Raw genomic sequence first — 15,697 nt, 5'->3', positions numbered from 1 at the left:
TCATGCAAACACCGGGCAGCCCACGGCCACGCCAACCCACAATTACGCACCGCGAACCTGGACCTCTGCTCCGTCCGGAGAACCGTAAACCCTCGGACGCGTTGCATGGGATACCCTCCTGGCACCACCAGTCTCCGTTTGTTCAGTCCCGGTTCTCAGCTCCAGCGGGGGCTATCTCGGTCTCCACAGACGCTCGTTCACGTTCTGCCCTTTGAGCATCCCTCTCACGCAATTCTTCCTCTGTATATTCAGGCTCGTACAGGTACGGTTGGGTTTGGGTGGAAAAAAACTCCTCATCAGAGTCTTCAAAAGTTTCAGTATATTCTCCAAAAGTGTCCATTTCTGTGAGATTGAAGAAACTAGCACTGCAGGCTACTCTGCGTCTGTAGCAATGACAGCAGGTAAACAAACTATTATAGAACCGGTAACTTATAAGTGCTAGGTGATATCACTCCGCCGCTGACAAATTGAAAGTATGACACGCTGCTGCTGCTGCTGAGACATAAATCCTTAAAAATGCAAAGTTGGTTTTATTTCAAACATTCTATCAACACAGATATGTACATCTATAGTCTGCCGTTACAATGGATTTGCCTCGGGTGCACTGTGGAGTCGGTATAAGTGTTTTTAATGCCATGCTAACTAGAACCATTGACTTGCGCTAGCCATAGCACAAGCCAACTCGGCAACTAGAAGAACTGAATGAAATGTCTTGAAAACGTCTCCAGACGTCTCGAACACACCGGCTGAGTTGGAAAATAGGTTTTATGTCCAAAATTCCGAACTATCCCTTTAAAGAGTTATTTGAAATGTACCTTATGTGTGGCTCTGACACAGCCACTTCTTTTAGGCTGCAGTATGTTGGAAATGTATTCAAATGGATCTGAAAAAGAGCTTCTCTGGTTTAAGAAAATCACACTTTCACAAGCTGGTGGCCAAAACATCCTTCTGTCTTTGAAAGCAGAACGGTGTGTGTGTGTGTGTGTGTGTGTGTGTGTGTGTGGTTCCCAGCGCTCTAAGAAAGCCTGAGTGACATGAGACGCCTCAGGAATGATACAGTAGTAAGCCAGAGAAAGGAGGGGCGAGTGAAAGCCATCCCTATAAAGCAGAGATGCAGCTCAACGAGACAGACCGGTTTGCTGGACTGAGGGACGGCGATCCTTCTCTGGTAAAACCTGACCAACATGTGGAGCTTGTTGTTGACTTGTACTAGTGTTTTCCACTTTCCTTCGCTTTAATGGTTTTCCTGATTCTTGGAGCTTTTCATTTTACATAGCACGTATTTTTATTTTGTGCAAAGATTTGAGGTTACCCTTTTTTGTTCCGATTGCTCGTCGCCACTTAGCCGTCCCTAACTAGCTGAGAGTATAGCTGACTTCAGGGCGGGATGTATTTGGACGGCCAAAAGATGGAGAAACGAACTGCTGTAAGACTTGAAAGGCGATGTTCACACTCACACTGTGCTGAAGAAGTCTGATCACCTTATCAACATGGCTCATGAGGTGAGCAATGAGCCAGCCTCGGGCAGATATCAGCTCACACACCCTGACAGAAGAGGAAGTTGGTTGAGCGTTCTCACCACTGACCAGTCTCAACACTCCCGTCCACAACTCATTCATTGCTGTGATGCAATATACTGAATTTATGACTGACGTCTTGTGGAGATTATTTGGCCGGTCATGTCAGGTGACGCTCTCAGCATTTCCACTACGGGTCTACTTTCTTTACAACTGTTTCATTGTAGTTTTATAACTGATTTGGGACTACTTTGTTAGTATCTCTTCAAAAAGTAAAGAATATGCAGGATTTTCCTGTGAAAAGCCTGAATCTCCAAAACATCAACAATTTAAATATTTTCAGCTTCCTCACAATGCATTACATACATGAGACTGGTTGGTTTACCTTAAAGGTAATACAACATTCAGAGCCTTAACACAGCAACAAATAACGGGGAGCTGTGTAAATATACAGAGGAGTAATGTCGGCTTTAGTGCATGTTAGTGGTCGCTGTCCTGTGTTGCTGTCATACGGCGGTTACAGCCGAGAACCCCCCCCCCCCCCCCCCCCCCAAAATAATCATTAGTTACAACCCTGTGTGATTATTGTGCAACATGTTATATATTAACATAATATTAATATGAAATAAATACTGACAACAATAAGTACTAGGCGGGGGAGGGGACAGGCCGGTGTGTCGCTACGATGCGGCGAGGAAATGAGCCCACAGGAAGGAGAAGGAAAGAATGGTCACGGACACGTCTGCTGCAGGTTGAGTCAAGTTCACGGGGACATGATTAGTGATTCTGGCTCAGGATCAGCTGGCTTGTGCAACTTTCCCGCTGGGTGACATTTGGACTATTGACACATGTAGACTGTCAGACGGGATGAAGAAAGAGATCGGTGTCCTGTGTGTTTGCACTGAAGTGGCTTAGCGTAGCCCATGATGTAGCATGTGCATGCAGAGTATGAACATGCGGTCATGAACAAACACGGCCTCCTGTACTCCAGGCCTGCCCCTCTTGTCAGAATTGACTGAAGCCAATGAGCAAACAGTATGAATGAATGGAGCCACAGAGGCCTTATCTCGAGGCAGAAGTCACACGTTGACATTAGGAGTCACACGTTTTTCACTACGTCAATATGCAGAAGCCCAACCGCATGCCTGCAGCAGCATTAACAGCAGAAGCATGGGAACCTTTCAAACTCAACGTGGTGATTAGGAGGAAAACGTCCAATCCAAAAACACCACATGCGACGCGTGAAAAGCCTGGTGAGTTTCAGCCAAAGTCAAGAGGAGCCTCGTCAGTCAGACGGCGCTGTGCTAACGCAGGCCCTCCTGCTGCTGTCAGCTCATGCTGCTCCACACAAGTGTGACGATGCTGTGATGGAAACTAGACAGTCACTCATGAGAGTCAGTTTACCCCGTCATCGTTTCTGTAACACAATGATGCTCCTGTCATCAGAATGGTCTTAGTACAACAGGATCCTCGGTGCTAGTGATGTGCTGGTTCGGATCTATATTCCACATTCAGGTTTCCAGCTGCTCCCCTACAGTGATGTGGACGCGTTTCTGATCTCGACATGAACAGCAGTCAAAGGCGTAAATGTGGTCAACTCTAGTGCTTTGCAACGCATCACATTTCCTGTAGTCACACTGTTCAAACTCCCATTTTCTTCCTTCTAGTTTTGTTGTAGTTATGACTGGAAGCTCCAGAACAACTATGGTGTTAAATGTTAGGCTTGGTTGAAACTGTGTTTTCGAAATGCATAATTAGTTACTCTGAAAAAATAATTCCTACATGATGAAACAATGATTCAGAGCATCACTTCTTGCAGATATACTCCTCCCTTGCAAACTGTTTTGTAGCTCAGATCCAATATGTTTCCCGATATAATCTGGTCCATAAGCATCTTTGGACCCATTTGTGTTTTAGTCACAAACCTGACCTATCACAGCTTACTGCTAGCTGAGCTCTGCTGCCAAGCTGTGGGGAAATCAAGCCTGTGTGGAGAGTATGGCCTCTATTCTTTCACAGCAGCTCCACGCCTCCCAACACACTCTCCAAAATAAGCTGCAATGCTCCAGATTTAAACTAGAACAACCTCTCCTTGTGCGTCTGGCTTTTTCCTGGATTCACACTTCCTCCTGTCTGTTGCCTTCATGAACACAGGTTAAGTTCAGCATTCGACCAGGACTTTGTTTTAGAGGGGATCTTGACCCACATCGAGCACTGCTGTGGTTTTGTTTCCTTAGCAGCAACGCTGAAGACAATCAGGCCTCTATGAGCATCACACACACACACACACACACACACACACACACACACACACACACACAGAAACCAGTCTCGGTTACATCCTGACACAGAAGGTCACATTTAAATGATCCATTCGTGCCTCTAATCTGCAGCACCTGAAGACGAATGCAGGGCATTGCCCAAGAGCACTGCAGCTCACAAGAGGGCAGATTCATCAAGAAAGATATAGGTGATGCTGCCCATCAACCTGCCCTCATCCCGGCCCCACCTACTGACTGAACCCCGACCTCACTGGACCTGAAGTCTGCTCCCTGCAGGACAACCCCAGCACCAGGCCGCAGCATCCAGCCCCCCCGCGGCACCACCAACACTCACCCAGCGTTTTGACAGCGATCTGCCGCGTCAGAGGCGGCGGCAGGTTGATGCACACGAGATCCACATCCTGATGCAGCAGCACGTCGTCAATCCGGTTGGTGTAAAACGGGACGTTCATCTCCTTGGCCAGCTCCTCCGCCTCCTCCTGCGTCCGGCCCCACAGCGCTTTGACGGCGAAGCCCTCGTTCTTCAGCAGCGGGATGATCACCCTGGCGGTCAGGCTGGTGCCGAACACGCCGACGCCTGGAAGCATGGCTCGGGTTGATTTGGCCGATCTACTTCTGTGTGTGTTCAGTTTGTTCCCGGAGCTCAGGACGACGCCAGACGTGCTGCAGCGGGGAGGGACGCGGCGGTGGGGCCGTCAGGTTGGCATCCACCTGCAGCCAAACACCCGCGGTGCTGCATTTCCCCGTCTCTCCGGCCCCGCGACCGGGCATGTAACGTCGTTATTCCTCCCCGGGAAAACAAACCAAAAACAGATGCAAAACCCGGGCACGCTGCTTAAACGTTAGAATGCAGCATTAACGGCACCGTTTCGATCTTCACCGCGTCCGCGTCTGACAGCGGCACTGTCGCGCTCGTCACCTCCTTCCCGGCTTCGCTCTTCCAGCAGGACCCTCCCTTCAGATCAGGCGAGACGGAAGAAAGAAGAGCCAGAGAGGGACTTCATCTGTCGGCATGCTGACAAATACACGGCGGTCGCTTTCTGCCCGCAAACCGGAGGATCCGCAGCAGGAGCAGCGGTGCTGTGCTGAAGGCTGCTCTTCATGCTGCAGGGGTCAAGTCACACACAGACACAGGAAGCTGCTAACCAAGTGTCAAAATAAAAGCTTTACGGACGCGCTGAAGATGTGCCAGCAACGTAGACGTGGAAAAAAATAAGACACACACGTATGTGTATATATATATATATATATATATATATATATATATATATATATATATATATATATATATATATATAAAATAATGATAGTAACAACAGACATAAGATTTCCCAATGATCTATTCGGTATTGCTGAGTCAACATAAAAAATGTAATTTATTTTGGTTTACTTGTTTATATATATATGTATTCATATATATATATATCGGCTCCAGCCCCCCGTGACCCTAAATACAGGATAAGCGGTAGAAAATGGATGGATGGATACATATATATATATATATATATGAATAAATATATATAAACAAGTAAACCAAAATAAATTACATTTTTTATGTTGACTCAGCAATACCGAATAGATCATTGGGAAATATTATGTCTGTTGTTACTATCATTATTTTTCCTGCATACATTTTTGTTGTGTTTCTTATCCATACTCTTCAGCAGTGCCTTTGGTTGTTTGAACACATCACTGTTCATTGAGCCTTTAATTCTGAATTACAGAATTACAGGATTCTTTTTTTAAATATAAAATTGTGGTAGAACCACGTTACTTATATTGTGAAGGCTACATTAGACAACTTCCCGCCTTTCTCTCTCTCTTTGCGTCGCTTGACGTAGCTCTCAGCGCGCTTTCCTCCCCAGTTTAACCCCTTGCCTGCGGGACAGAAAGCATACGAATCACTATAATGTTACTATTATGTGATACGTAGATACATTCTCGTTATGTCGTCATGTGTGTCGTCATAGTTCTTTAAGGGAGAGTGGCACTAGAGACACCTTTTTTTCTATAGCTGTTGTTTACATACAGTTGCTCCATATCTGCATACTTGTGAATAAAGCACTTTATTCTGTGGTAGACTGGTTACCTGTCTGTCTCTACATGTCGGCCCTGTGATAGACTGGTTACCTGTCTGTCTCTACATGTCAGCCCTGTGATAGACTGGTTACCTGTCTGTCTCTACATGTCAGCCCTGTGATAGACTGGTTACCTGTCTGTCTCTACATGTCAGCCCTGTGATAGACTGGTTACCTGTCTGTCTCTACATGTCAGCCCTGTGATAGACTGGTTACCTGTCTGTCTCTACATGTCAGCCCTGTGATAGACTGGTTACCTGTCTGTCTCTACATGTCAGCCCTGTGATAGACTGGTTACCTGTCTGTCTCTACATGTTGGCCCTGTGATAGACTGGTTACCTGTCTGTCTCTACATGTTGGCCCTGTGATAGAGTGGTTACCTGTCTGTCTCTACATGTCAGCCCTGTGATAGACTGGTTACCTGTCTGTCTCTACATGTCGGCCCTGTGATAGACTGGTTACCTGTCTGTCTCTACATGTCGGCCCTGTGATAGACTGGTTACCTGTCTGTCTCTACATGTTGGCCCTGTGATAGACTGGTTACCTGTCTGTCTCTACATGTTGGCCCTGTGATAGACTGGTTACCTGTCTGTCTCTACATGTTGGCCCTGTGATAGACTGGTTACCTGTCTGGCTCTACATGTCAGCCCTGTGATAGACTGGTTACCTGTCTGTCTCTACATGTTGGCCCTGTGATAGACTGGTTACCTGTCTGTCTCTACATGTTGGCCCTGTGATAGACTGGTTACCTGTCTGTCTCTACATGTCAGCCCTGTGATAGACTGGTTACCTGTCTGTCTCTACATGTTGGCCCTGTGATAGACTGGTTACCTGTCTGTCTCTACATGTTGGCCCTGTGATAGACTGGTTACCTGTCTGTCTCTACATGTTGGCCCTGTGATAGACTGGTTACCTGTCTGTCTCTACATGTTGGCCCTGTGATAGACTGGTTACCTGTCTGTCTCTACATGTCAGCCCTGTGATAGACCTCCCCCCCCCCCCTGAATACAGGATAATCAGTAGACAATGTTCATATTTACTACTATGATCTGTTATCATCACACTGGGAGCTTCAATGCACTATAATGTTGTCCAATCTTCCTCCTGGCTTTTAACTGTTGCCTATATCTTTCAGCTTTCCGTGGTGCTGCACAGGGATCTGAACCCCAAACCCACAGCCTCCTGCAGCCTTTACGCTCCACGGAAGCTTGTAACACAGCCTGACAGGATGCAACAAGACAGAAACTGTCAACAGGAAACACATCTGTTTTTGTGATGCTCTGCGATACGATAGAGTGGCAGCTGAGATCAGAAGCCTTTGGAAGGTGTGTGCGGCTCCTCCACACACCTTCTTCTTCTGGGTTTATTAGCTCAGACACCTCACACACTGTGGCCTCAAGCAGGGCTTTGCCACAGCAGTTCATTTAGTTTCTATAAACCTGAAAATACCGGACAAAATCGCTTTTTAACCCTAACATACTGTTCATGTTTCATGCCTTCAAAGTAAGGTTCGAGTCCATTTTAAACGGGGCCAAGGATTCGCTCGCAAATATAATAAAGTGTCTTTATAATAATTAAATAACTACAGATCTATTTAGAATGAATACATGATCTGTCTGACATTAATACATGGATTATTTATCCCAATTAATGTCTCAGAGAGCAGGGAGAGTGTATATATTTTAGGTTTTACAACACAAAGCTCTACTATCACACAACAGCGTGTCCTGTTTTTCCTGTGTTGGCTTCTTGTGTGACTCGTTGATCAGGACCAGCCTCAGACCGCTGCACTGCTCGAACCAGTGCTGCTGCAGCTGCTGGGCTTGTTCTCCTTTTGCATGTATGAGACAACTGTGGTGTGATGGGTGAAAGACCTCTCTCCCCTTCAGTACATTGCAGGTGCAGATTGTCTCGACCCTGACCTCTACATGACTTCTGGTCCTTATGTACAACATATATGATCACTGCTGAGATGCCTCCATGACCCTTCAAAGACCATAAAAAATCCCATTTGGTCACATATTTTTGGTCAAGAAGCTGTTTTGAAAAGGGTGTGGAGCTATAGTTTGATATGTCAGACTGCTGTAGGGGTTATGCTGTTCTGCTTGGTCTCCCTGAACTCCCAAGTGTAATTATTAGTATTATTATTGTGTCTTTTACCCTTTTTTTTCTTTTTGTCTTTACTTTTCTTTTTTTTCTTTCTTATTTCTGTGTCAGGTTTTATTGTCTGTAGTTTATGTACTTTGGTAGTGTTGTTGTTTTTGTGTTGTTTTTGGCAGACCTGCTTTGCAAAAAAAAAGTTCAATAAAAATATGTTTGAAAAAAAAAGAAGCTGTTTTGATTGTAAACTGATGGGTGTGTGTTTTATATTTGACGTGGAATGACTAGTAGACATTGTTGAAGCTGCAATGCAGTCCCACCAGCAGACTCAAACGCTGATAATATCCTGTCCACTCACCCTCACACCTTCCTTTCAGTCTTTTCTCTCATTCATGTTTAGGATCAGTTACAGGAAACCACTGAAGAATTTACAAACCAACCTTGATTCTGCACAATTTTATTAGCATACAAAGAAGTGTAGTTGTCTGCTCTTGTCTTCTATTTTGTTCTTATCTTTGAGCTGCATTGATATCTTTCTCTTTGTTGTGTGGGGATGGATGACTGGCACACCCGGACCATGGACTGTACCAAAGGCCTGCCACAGCAGAGGGTGGTTTTGGAAAAGACCATCTCTGTTGAACATGCACTTCTCCTGGTTGAATAAAGTATATGATTATCATATTGGCAGTCCACCCCTCTGTTTTGTAGATTGATGAAAACCCGATGTGTGTTTTTAATACACGTTGAAGGGGAATTCATCCATTATCTTTCACAGAAACTGTCCCTGACACTGTTAAAGGTTAGCTTTAAAGGTTTCTCAGTTGGATATTAAGAGCATTAATGCACACTCATGGCCGTCGCCTTGTTTCAAGGCTACTGATGAAGCCTGGGCCCGGTCTTCAGCTACAGCATCACATCAACCATGCAGACTGGAACCAGAGCTGCAATGCTGGAGGGTGGCAGCAGATGGTGCTATAAATAATGGGACGGTGTCCTCGCAGGTGCTCTTTGGGTGGCAGCTGATATACAATTAGAAGGCTTTATTTCTGTATTTTTATAAAAGATCTTTACACTAATTCTAGAATGGTGACACTCACCATAACGGCTACTCAGTGGAAGTGAGACTGTTGGCAGGTGCAGACTAGATTGACTTCGTAGGTGTTGTACACAACAACACTGAACATTGCTTGCACAGAAGTCAAAGAAGTCAAAGAATTTAACTTCAATTTTAATTTAGTTTTTATTGCAATAGCTCACAAGCCAACTTTTAATTGTCTGATCAAGTTCTGGCTTAGTACAGTTAACACATATTTCAAAAATACAAATAAACAGCCTGCTAGTCCTGAACACAAAAGATCCCAATGACAGCTTCTTACCCTCCAGGACCTCTGCTGACCTACAGCTGACGGATTCATCAACGACATTTCAATGGATGGAAAAGTTGATGCTGCTGCTGCTGTTGTTGTTGTCATTGTCGATGCTGCTGCCGCTGCTGTTGTTGTTGCTGTTGATGCTGCTGTTGTTGTCGATGCTGCTGCTGCTGTTGGTGTTGTCGTTGTCGATGCTGCTGCCGCTGCTGTTGTTGTTGTCGATGCTGCTGCTGCTGTTGGTGTTGTCGTTGACGCTGCTGCTGTTGTTGTTGTATTCGTTGATGCTGCTGCTGCAGCGAATCAATGAGAAAATGTATTTGTGTGTTCCAGTCTCACACACGTTCTACAGTCTGGACAACATGCAGCCTCTCCCATCCATTTGATCAATGATGCACCGAGCAAACAGAAGAGAGAGAGACGGTACTTTGGACTGACAGATTATGCAGAGAGAGAGAGAGAGGTGAAAGGCAACCACAGGCCACAAAATGTCAAAGGTCAGCCAAGGCCAAAGCTCCAGGGTGTTCTTGTCAGAAACGTTTTCTTTTTGAAGAACGTGTGTGTGCGTTTCTCATCTCAAATCAAAGCAACCAGCAGCTGAAGCCTTTTGAACACTTTAGTTACTTGAGTTTGAACAACACAACTCCACTTCTTCCTGCAACATTCATAAAGAATGCAGACATGTTGACAGTAATGGTCATGTGTGCAGCCAGCTGATGTCACATTATGTTCATACAGTCTCTGGTTTGCCCTCCCTCTTCTTCTCTGTCGAACACAGCCACACTCTAATTGAATCAGATGTTGGTGTGGCTTGTTTGTCACAGATCATGTGACCAGTTGAGGTCAGGCCTGTCAGCGCTGGATAGCTGATCATCCAGTTAGATAGAAATGGGCCGGCATGCAGGCCCCTCCCACAGCAGGCGTGCTGGATGATAACCTGACAGGCTGCTGCAAAGAGATGACCAACAAGCTCTCTCTCTCTCTCTCTCTCTCTCTCTCTCTCTCTCTCTCTCTCTGAATACATCAGCCCAATAAGATCTGAGAGAAACGTGGCCTGGTTGATTTCTGAAGGGTCCCATGACCTCTCACCTCAACATGTGTGAATGAAAATGGGTTCTGGGAATTCCCCTTTACAAACCGGAGGTCTCACCTTGACCTCGCCGCTTCCTTAGTACTTGTTTCACCCTCTCTCCCTGAGGGAGGGCCGGTCAACCAGGCAGACTGTCCAGAGTGGGCTGAGCCTGCGGTGATGTTGGAATGGAGACCCACTTGACCCGTCTTGAATCACAGAGCCCGTCTGGTTGACCTGCTTTTTGGGTGTGACATTTTTGCTTTCATATCTACACAACCAGTGACTTTATGAAGACATTTTTTACTAAAGAACAAAATTGTTTCTAGATCTAGCTTCATATTGCAGTATGTTAGAGACATGCACTTTATGCTAATCCCATGTAGGTTTGGGCAAAAGCCAGTTTGTGTGTCGCCTACTCTAAAATGGTGTATTTTAATATTTCTGCATACTGGGGTCCGTAAACACTCTTGGAATTGTATTGTATCGGTTTGTCTGGAAAGTTGAGACGACTGTGTTCATGTGTGAGGGTCCTGCAGCCAGACGGGAGTCAGGCAGCATCAAAGGAAGGAGACGCTGCCCTCTGGTGGATAAATGCTGTTCCACTAATGTAACTACAAGTGTGCACATTTGCCGCAGTCCACGATGCACAGCCATTCACCTCCACTCACTGTTTGTGAACGATTGGGAGTTTTTTTTCAGTCTAATGTTGCGGGTTTGTTGTTGTAAACACTCATCACATGTTGCATCGATGTGAGCAGCTCCGTGGAAGACAGCGTTTCTAAATAATCATTTTAGAAGTGTGAAAAGTGTAAAATGAGTTTCACAACGATGAAGTCCAACTATATAGCCCTCATCATCATCATCATCATCATCATCATCATCATCATCATCATCATCATCATCATCATCATCACAGAATAAAGCAGAGGTTACCTCCATCCTGATGAAAGTGTCCCTTCACACCATCCCTGGTGTTCATGTGGAGGCTCAGGGGCCTCATTTATAAAGCTTGCGTACGCACAAAACGGGGCTGGAAACGTGAGTACGCCACTTTCCAGGCAAAGGTTGTGATCTATAAAAAACAAACTTGACGGTGTGGAGAAAAATGTAAATACATAAGCTAATCACACATGTTTTAAATTACTACACACACATACACACCCACAGGCACAGGCGAGAGAGCAGCGGGGGTAGGGGCCAAACAATATACATAGGACACATTCCTTAGCGGGATCCGCACAGGGGGGGAGTATATGATATATGTGCATCTCGACAACATACATACACATACATAGAAGACAGCACCCGGAGGGATGGACCGTATGAGCCAGTGTGGGTGGAGATACCCAGCGCTCCAACCAGGCCGCGGCTTGCTAAAATTACGCTCCGCCTGCATCTATTGAATGAGCCAATCAGACTCATGGGGAGTCTCAATGAAATACCCTGCGCACTCTGTGTAAGCGCCTTTTGAGTGAATTCAACCCTATGTTGAGTTGACTATTAGGTCCGTGCACGTATAACTGCCGGAATATGTTTTCCTGATATTTGTGCTAATAAAGCGCTGTTATTGATACAACCCATAGACTCTCCTCCTATATTCAAGCTTACTGTTTTTTTCACAACAACGGGAAAGTGTGCTACCTGTAAGCAAACTCTGAGGCATGCGTACCGGTGTTGTACCCAATTCGGCACCCCCCGCGTCAGATGCACCCCCTTGCGGGAGCGCGCACCACTCGCTTGATCGGAACGGAAAGCAGTTCGACTAAACAAACGCAGGGGAAAATACTATACTACGATTTAATTATTTGTGAAAGAGATGGAAGAGAAGAATACAAGTGATTACAGTCTTTAAAACTTTAAAACGAACGCAAAGGAACACCTTATTGTTCTGTGGAAATATATAGCCTACCCCAGCCATGACTACAAAATGAATTAACTTAATTTTGATTTGAGCAAGTTGAATGTATTTGACACGGCGTTTCACAAGACTAAATATGATTCTAGCATTTCTTGCAATTCATAGGTACAAAAGTAAGTGCTTTTAAATGGGTTAACCTGTATATAGGTCGAAACAATAGCCTTCTGATCCTGAATATCTCTTGATGAAAATGTAATGTGATCTATGCCTGATAGACAAGTCATAACCTATGTGTGTTTCTCACCATTAAAGGGCAAATTCTCTTCATCAAATAGCTACACTTGTTTTTGTGAAATTAAACATTTTTCTTGCTGCTTTATAAGATAAAATATAATAAACCAATTCCACATCCACCACTGACTTATCTGTTGTCAGACCTATCAAACTCATACATATCTTGGCACCAATTGCATGCAGCCAATAGTGAGGTCAAAGGAACAAAATGATGCAGATGGGGTGCATTTCATGGCAGGCCTTGTGTTCCATTTCCTGTGATATGTACCCCCAGCATAACTCTTACTGTGAAGCTGTCACATACACTAAACTGACTCTGGTTACACATACTAGTCTCATCTGCGTAGCGTGAAAAGCATTTGATGCTAGGATCAACAGAATCATGAATGAAACTGACTCTGCTTAGACATAATAGTCCCATGAGTGTACTGTCAAAAGTATTTGATGCTGGGATCAACAGGAAAATAATTAGGAGGGGGTGCATATCACGACAGGCCTATTTTCACACCAGGCAGAATAAGCACCCCCTCTTAACTTTTACTAGGAAAGTGGCACATGCATGAAACTCACACTGCTTACTCATACTAGTCCCATGTCTGTACTCTGAAAAGCATTTGATGCTGGGATCAACAGAATTCTTTTAAAGGGGGGGGTGCATATCACGCCAGGCCTATTCACAACAGGCAGAATAAGCACCCCCTCTTAACTTTTACTAGGAAGGTGGCACATGCATGAAACTCACACTGCTTACTCATACTAGTCCCATGTCTGTACTCTGAAAAGCATTTGATGCTGGGATCCACAGTATTCTTTTAAAGGGGGGGGATGCATATCACGCCAGGCAGTGGCGTGCACAGACTTTTTGAAGGCGGAAAGAGAAAAAAAGGGCACATATAGCGCGTTCTCACCACTGAAGAGGATTGTTGACAGGGGGGGGGGGGGGGGTAAAATGTTAATAGTAATAGTATAAATAGTAAAAAAAAGTTTCAAAAGGGCATTTTCGTTGATAAAGGGCAAAAGTCCTGGTGCGTTAGCACCACCTAGTGTCTATGTGTGCACGCCACTGACGCCAGGCCTATTTTCACAACAGGCAGAATAAGCACCCCCTCTTAACTTTTACTAGGAAGGTGGCAGATTTATGAAATGGACTCCCCTCATCAGTCCTGTGTGTACTCTGACAAGTACAGTAGTGATGCTGGGAGAAACACACCACTTTCATGAAAATAATGTAATTGTTGAATTTAATTAGTTTTTATTTTTACACTGAATAGTATTTGCATATGAAATGAATAGAAATGTAGGCAACATTCCTCACTCCCCACCATCGAGGCTGTCCAGCACAGAAGATGTCTGCGGAGGGCGCGCAGCATCACCAAGTACAGCTCCCACCCCAACCGTTCCCGGACTAGCAGGTTCAGGAACAGCTTCTTTCCTGGGGCTGTCTCCCTGCTGAACTCTGCACCTCCCCCCACCCCCCCACTGAACCCTGCAACATCACCCCCCCCCCCCCCCCCTGGCACATCGACCCCCATTGACTGTACTCCTCCCGGCCTTGACGGCCATGCACCTTGACCCACCTGTTCATTTGCACTGACTGCTTTATACTGTTTTACTGTACTCCACTTATGCCCTCTACCTCAATCCACTTCACTCCACACCACTTGTTCTTCACCTGTCTTAACTGCACTTTACATACAGAGTCTGATCTGCACTCCCCTCTGCTATTTAGCAAAACTGCTGCTCACTTTTATAGTCATGTTATAGTCTTATATTGTACTGCACATATCCTACTTCATACTGTGCATTCTCATGTCTATAGTCTTTGTCATATTTTACTACTCCGTGTTACTGTACATATCTATCCATACTGTATATATCTTATTTATAGTCTTTTCATAGTTTACAACCTTACTGCTCACATTGCACATACTGTATCTTATTATATACTATCTCATTATTTATATACCACTGCCATTCATATGCACATATTCTGCACTTTCTGCTTATTTGCACTTCTGGTCAGATACTAAACTGCATTTCGTTGTCTCAGTACCTTTACTCTGTGCAATGACAATAAAGTTGAATCTAATCTAATCTTAAACATAAGTAGCTTAGAAATTAATTGCATTTGCCCCTTCATGTAGTGTAACTACTTTATTTAATTACATTTTACATAATAGCATAAATTTGTTAGCAAAGGATGATAATGTGCAGCAGTTGTAGCGCACAAACCCAGAACTAGTCTGATAAAGAATTAACGGTGGGAGAAAATACACAGTGGGGAATCAGCTCTGTTTACCCTGGAACAACTTCTCTCTCACTGGAGAGGAAAATCTCCTATTGATACATGCTCTATGTAATAGGCCTACATGCACATCACGTCCCTTTTAGTATCTCATTGGCTGTCAACTATCACGCAGACTACCTGCATTAACATATCAAGTAATACACAACACAAAATAAAGGTTAATTTTCTATAATTAAGAGCATCAAATGTCAAAATATTAATGTAGCCATATCTAGTCATTCTATTATAATTTATATACATTTACACAGCATGTGATAGCTACTGAATACATTAATTGTAGCCTAGGCGTATATTATCCAATTTCGGAAATGACGCTACTCCATAGAGACGACACATTGACCGACGACAGTAGCTATTGACCGACAATTGAAAGGAATCTATTGACCAACAATTTTAAGCAATGGATCCAACACTGTACCAATCAATTTTGGACTACAAATCTGAAGGCCGATATTTGCCCAATATAACAAAGAAAGAAAAAAATGAAGTTCGGAGAAAGGCTACAAAGTTTATTCTCGAAGGTGAGTTATGGATGTCTTGGAATAGGCCTACAGCCTATACATCACGCGCTTACGTGGATTTAATTGTAGCCTAGGTCTCCGACTTTGCAATGTATAATACATTTGTTGATGTTAATGTAGGCTTATGTTACAATTAATTTCCTAGGTGGATCACTATACTTTTTGAAGGGTCCTGGAAAGGCCATAAAAACCAAAGTGGTTAGAGGCACAGAGGAGGCTAACGACATTTTTAGGGATTGTCATGACAGCTCCAGAGGTGGTCACGCTGGTCAAAGAAAAACCCGAAATGCCATTTCTTGC

At 44.5% G+C, this 15,697-nt stretch overlaps 1 protein-coding gene across 1 annotated transcript in view; it reads right to left on the bottom strand.

The window, feature by feature from the left end:
• Positions 1 to 5,000, bottom strand: part of gfod1 (glucose-fructose oxidoreductase domain containing 1) — a 32,232-nt gene extending 27,232 nt beyond the window's left edge. The window contains exon 1 of the mRNA XM_084033822.1: positions 4,134 to 5,000. Coding sequence (XP_083889948.1) covers positions 4,134 to 4,386 — 253 coding nt within the window. The 5' untranslated portion in view covers positions 4,387 to 5,000. The remainder of the gene's footprint in view (positions 1 to 4,133) is intronic.
• Positions 5,001 to 15,697: the final 10,697 nt, after the last annotated feature.

The sequence above is a fragment of the Eutrigla gurnardus genome (genome assembly GCF_963514095.1).
Source record: "Eutrigla gurnardus genome assembly, chromosome: 18".
Lineage (NCBI taxonomy): Eukaryota > Metazoa > Chordata > Actinopteri > Perciformes > Triglidae > Eutrigla > Eutrigla gurnardus.
Note: the sequence above shows the minus strand (reverse complement) of the source record. Positions and strands in the feature narration are given on the sequence as shown.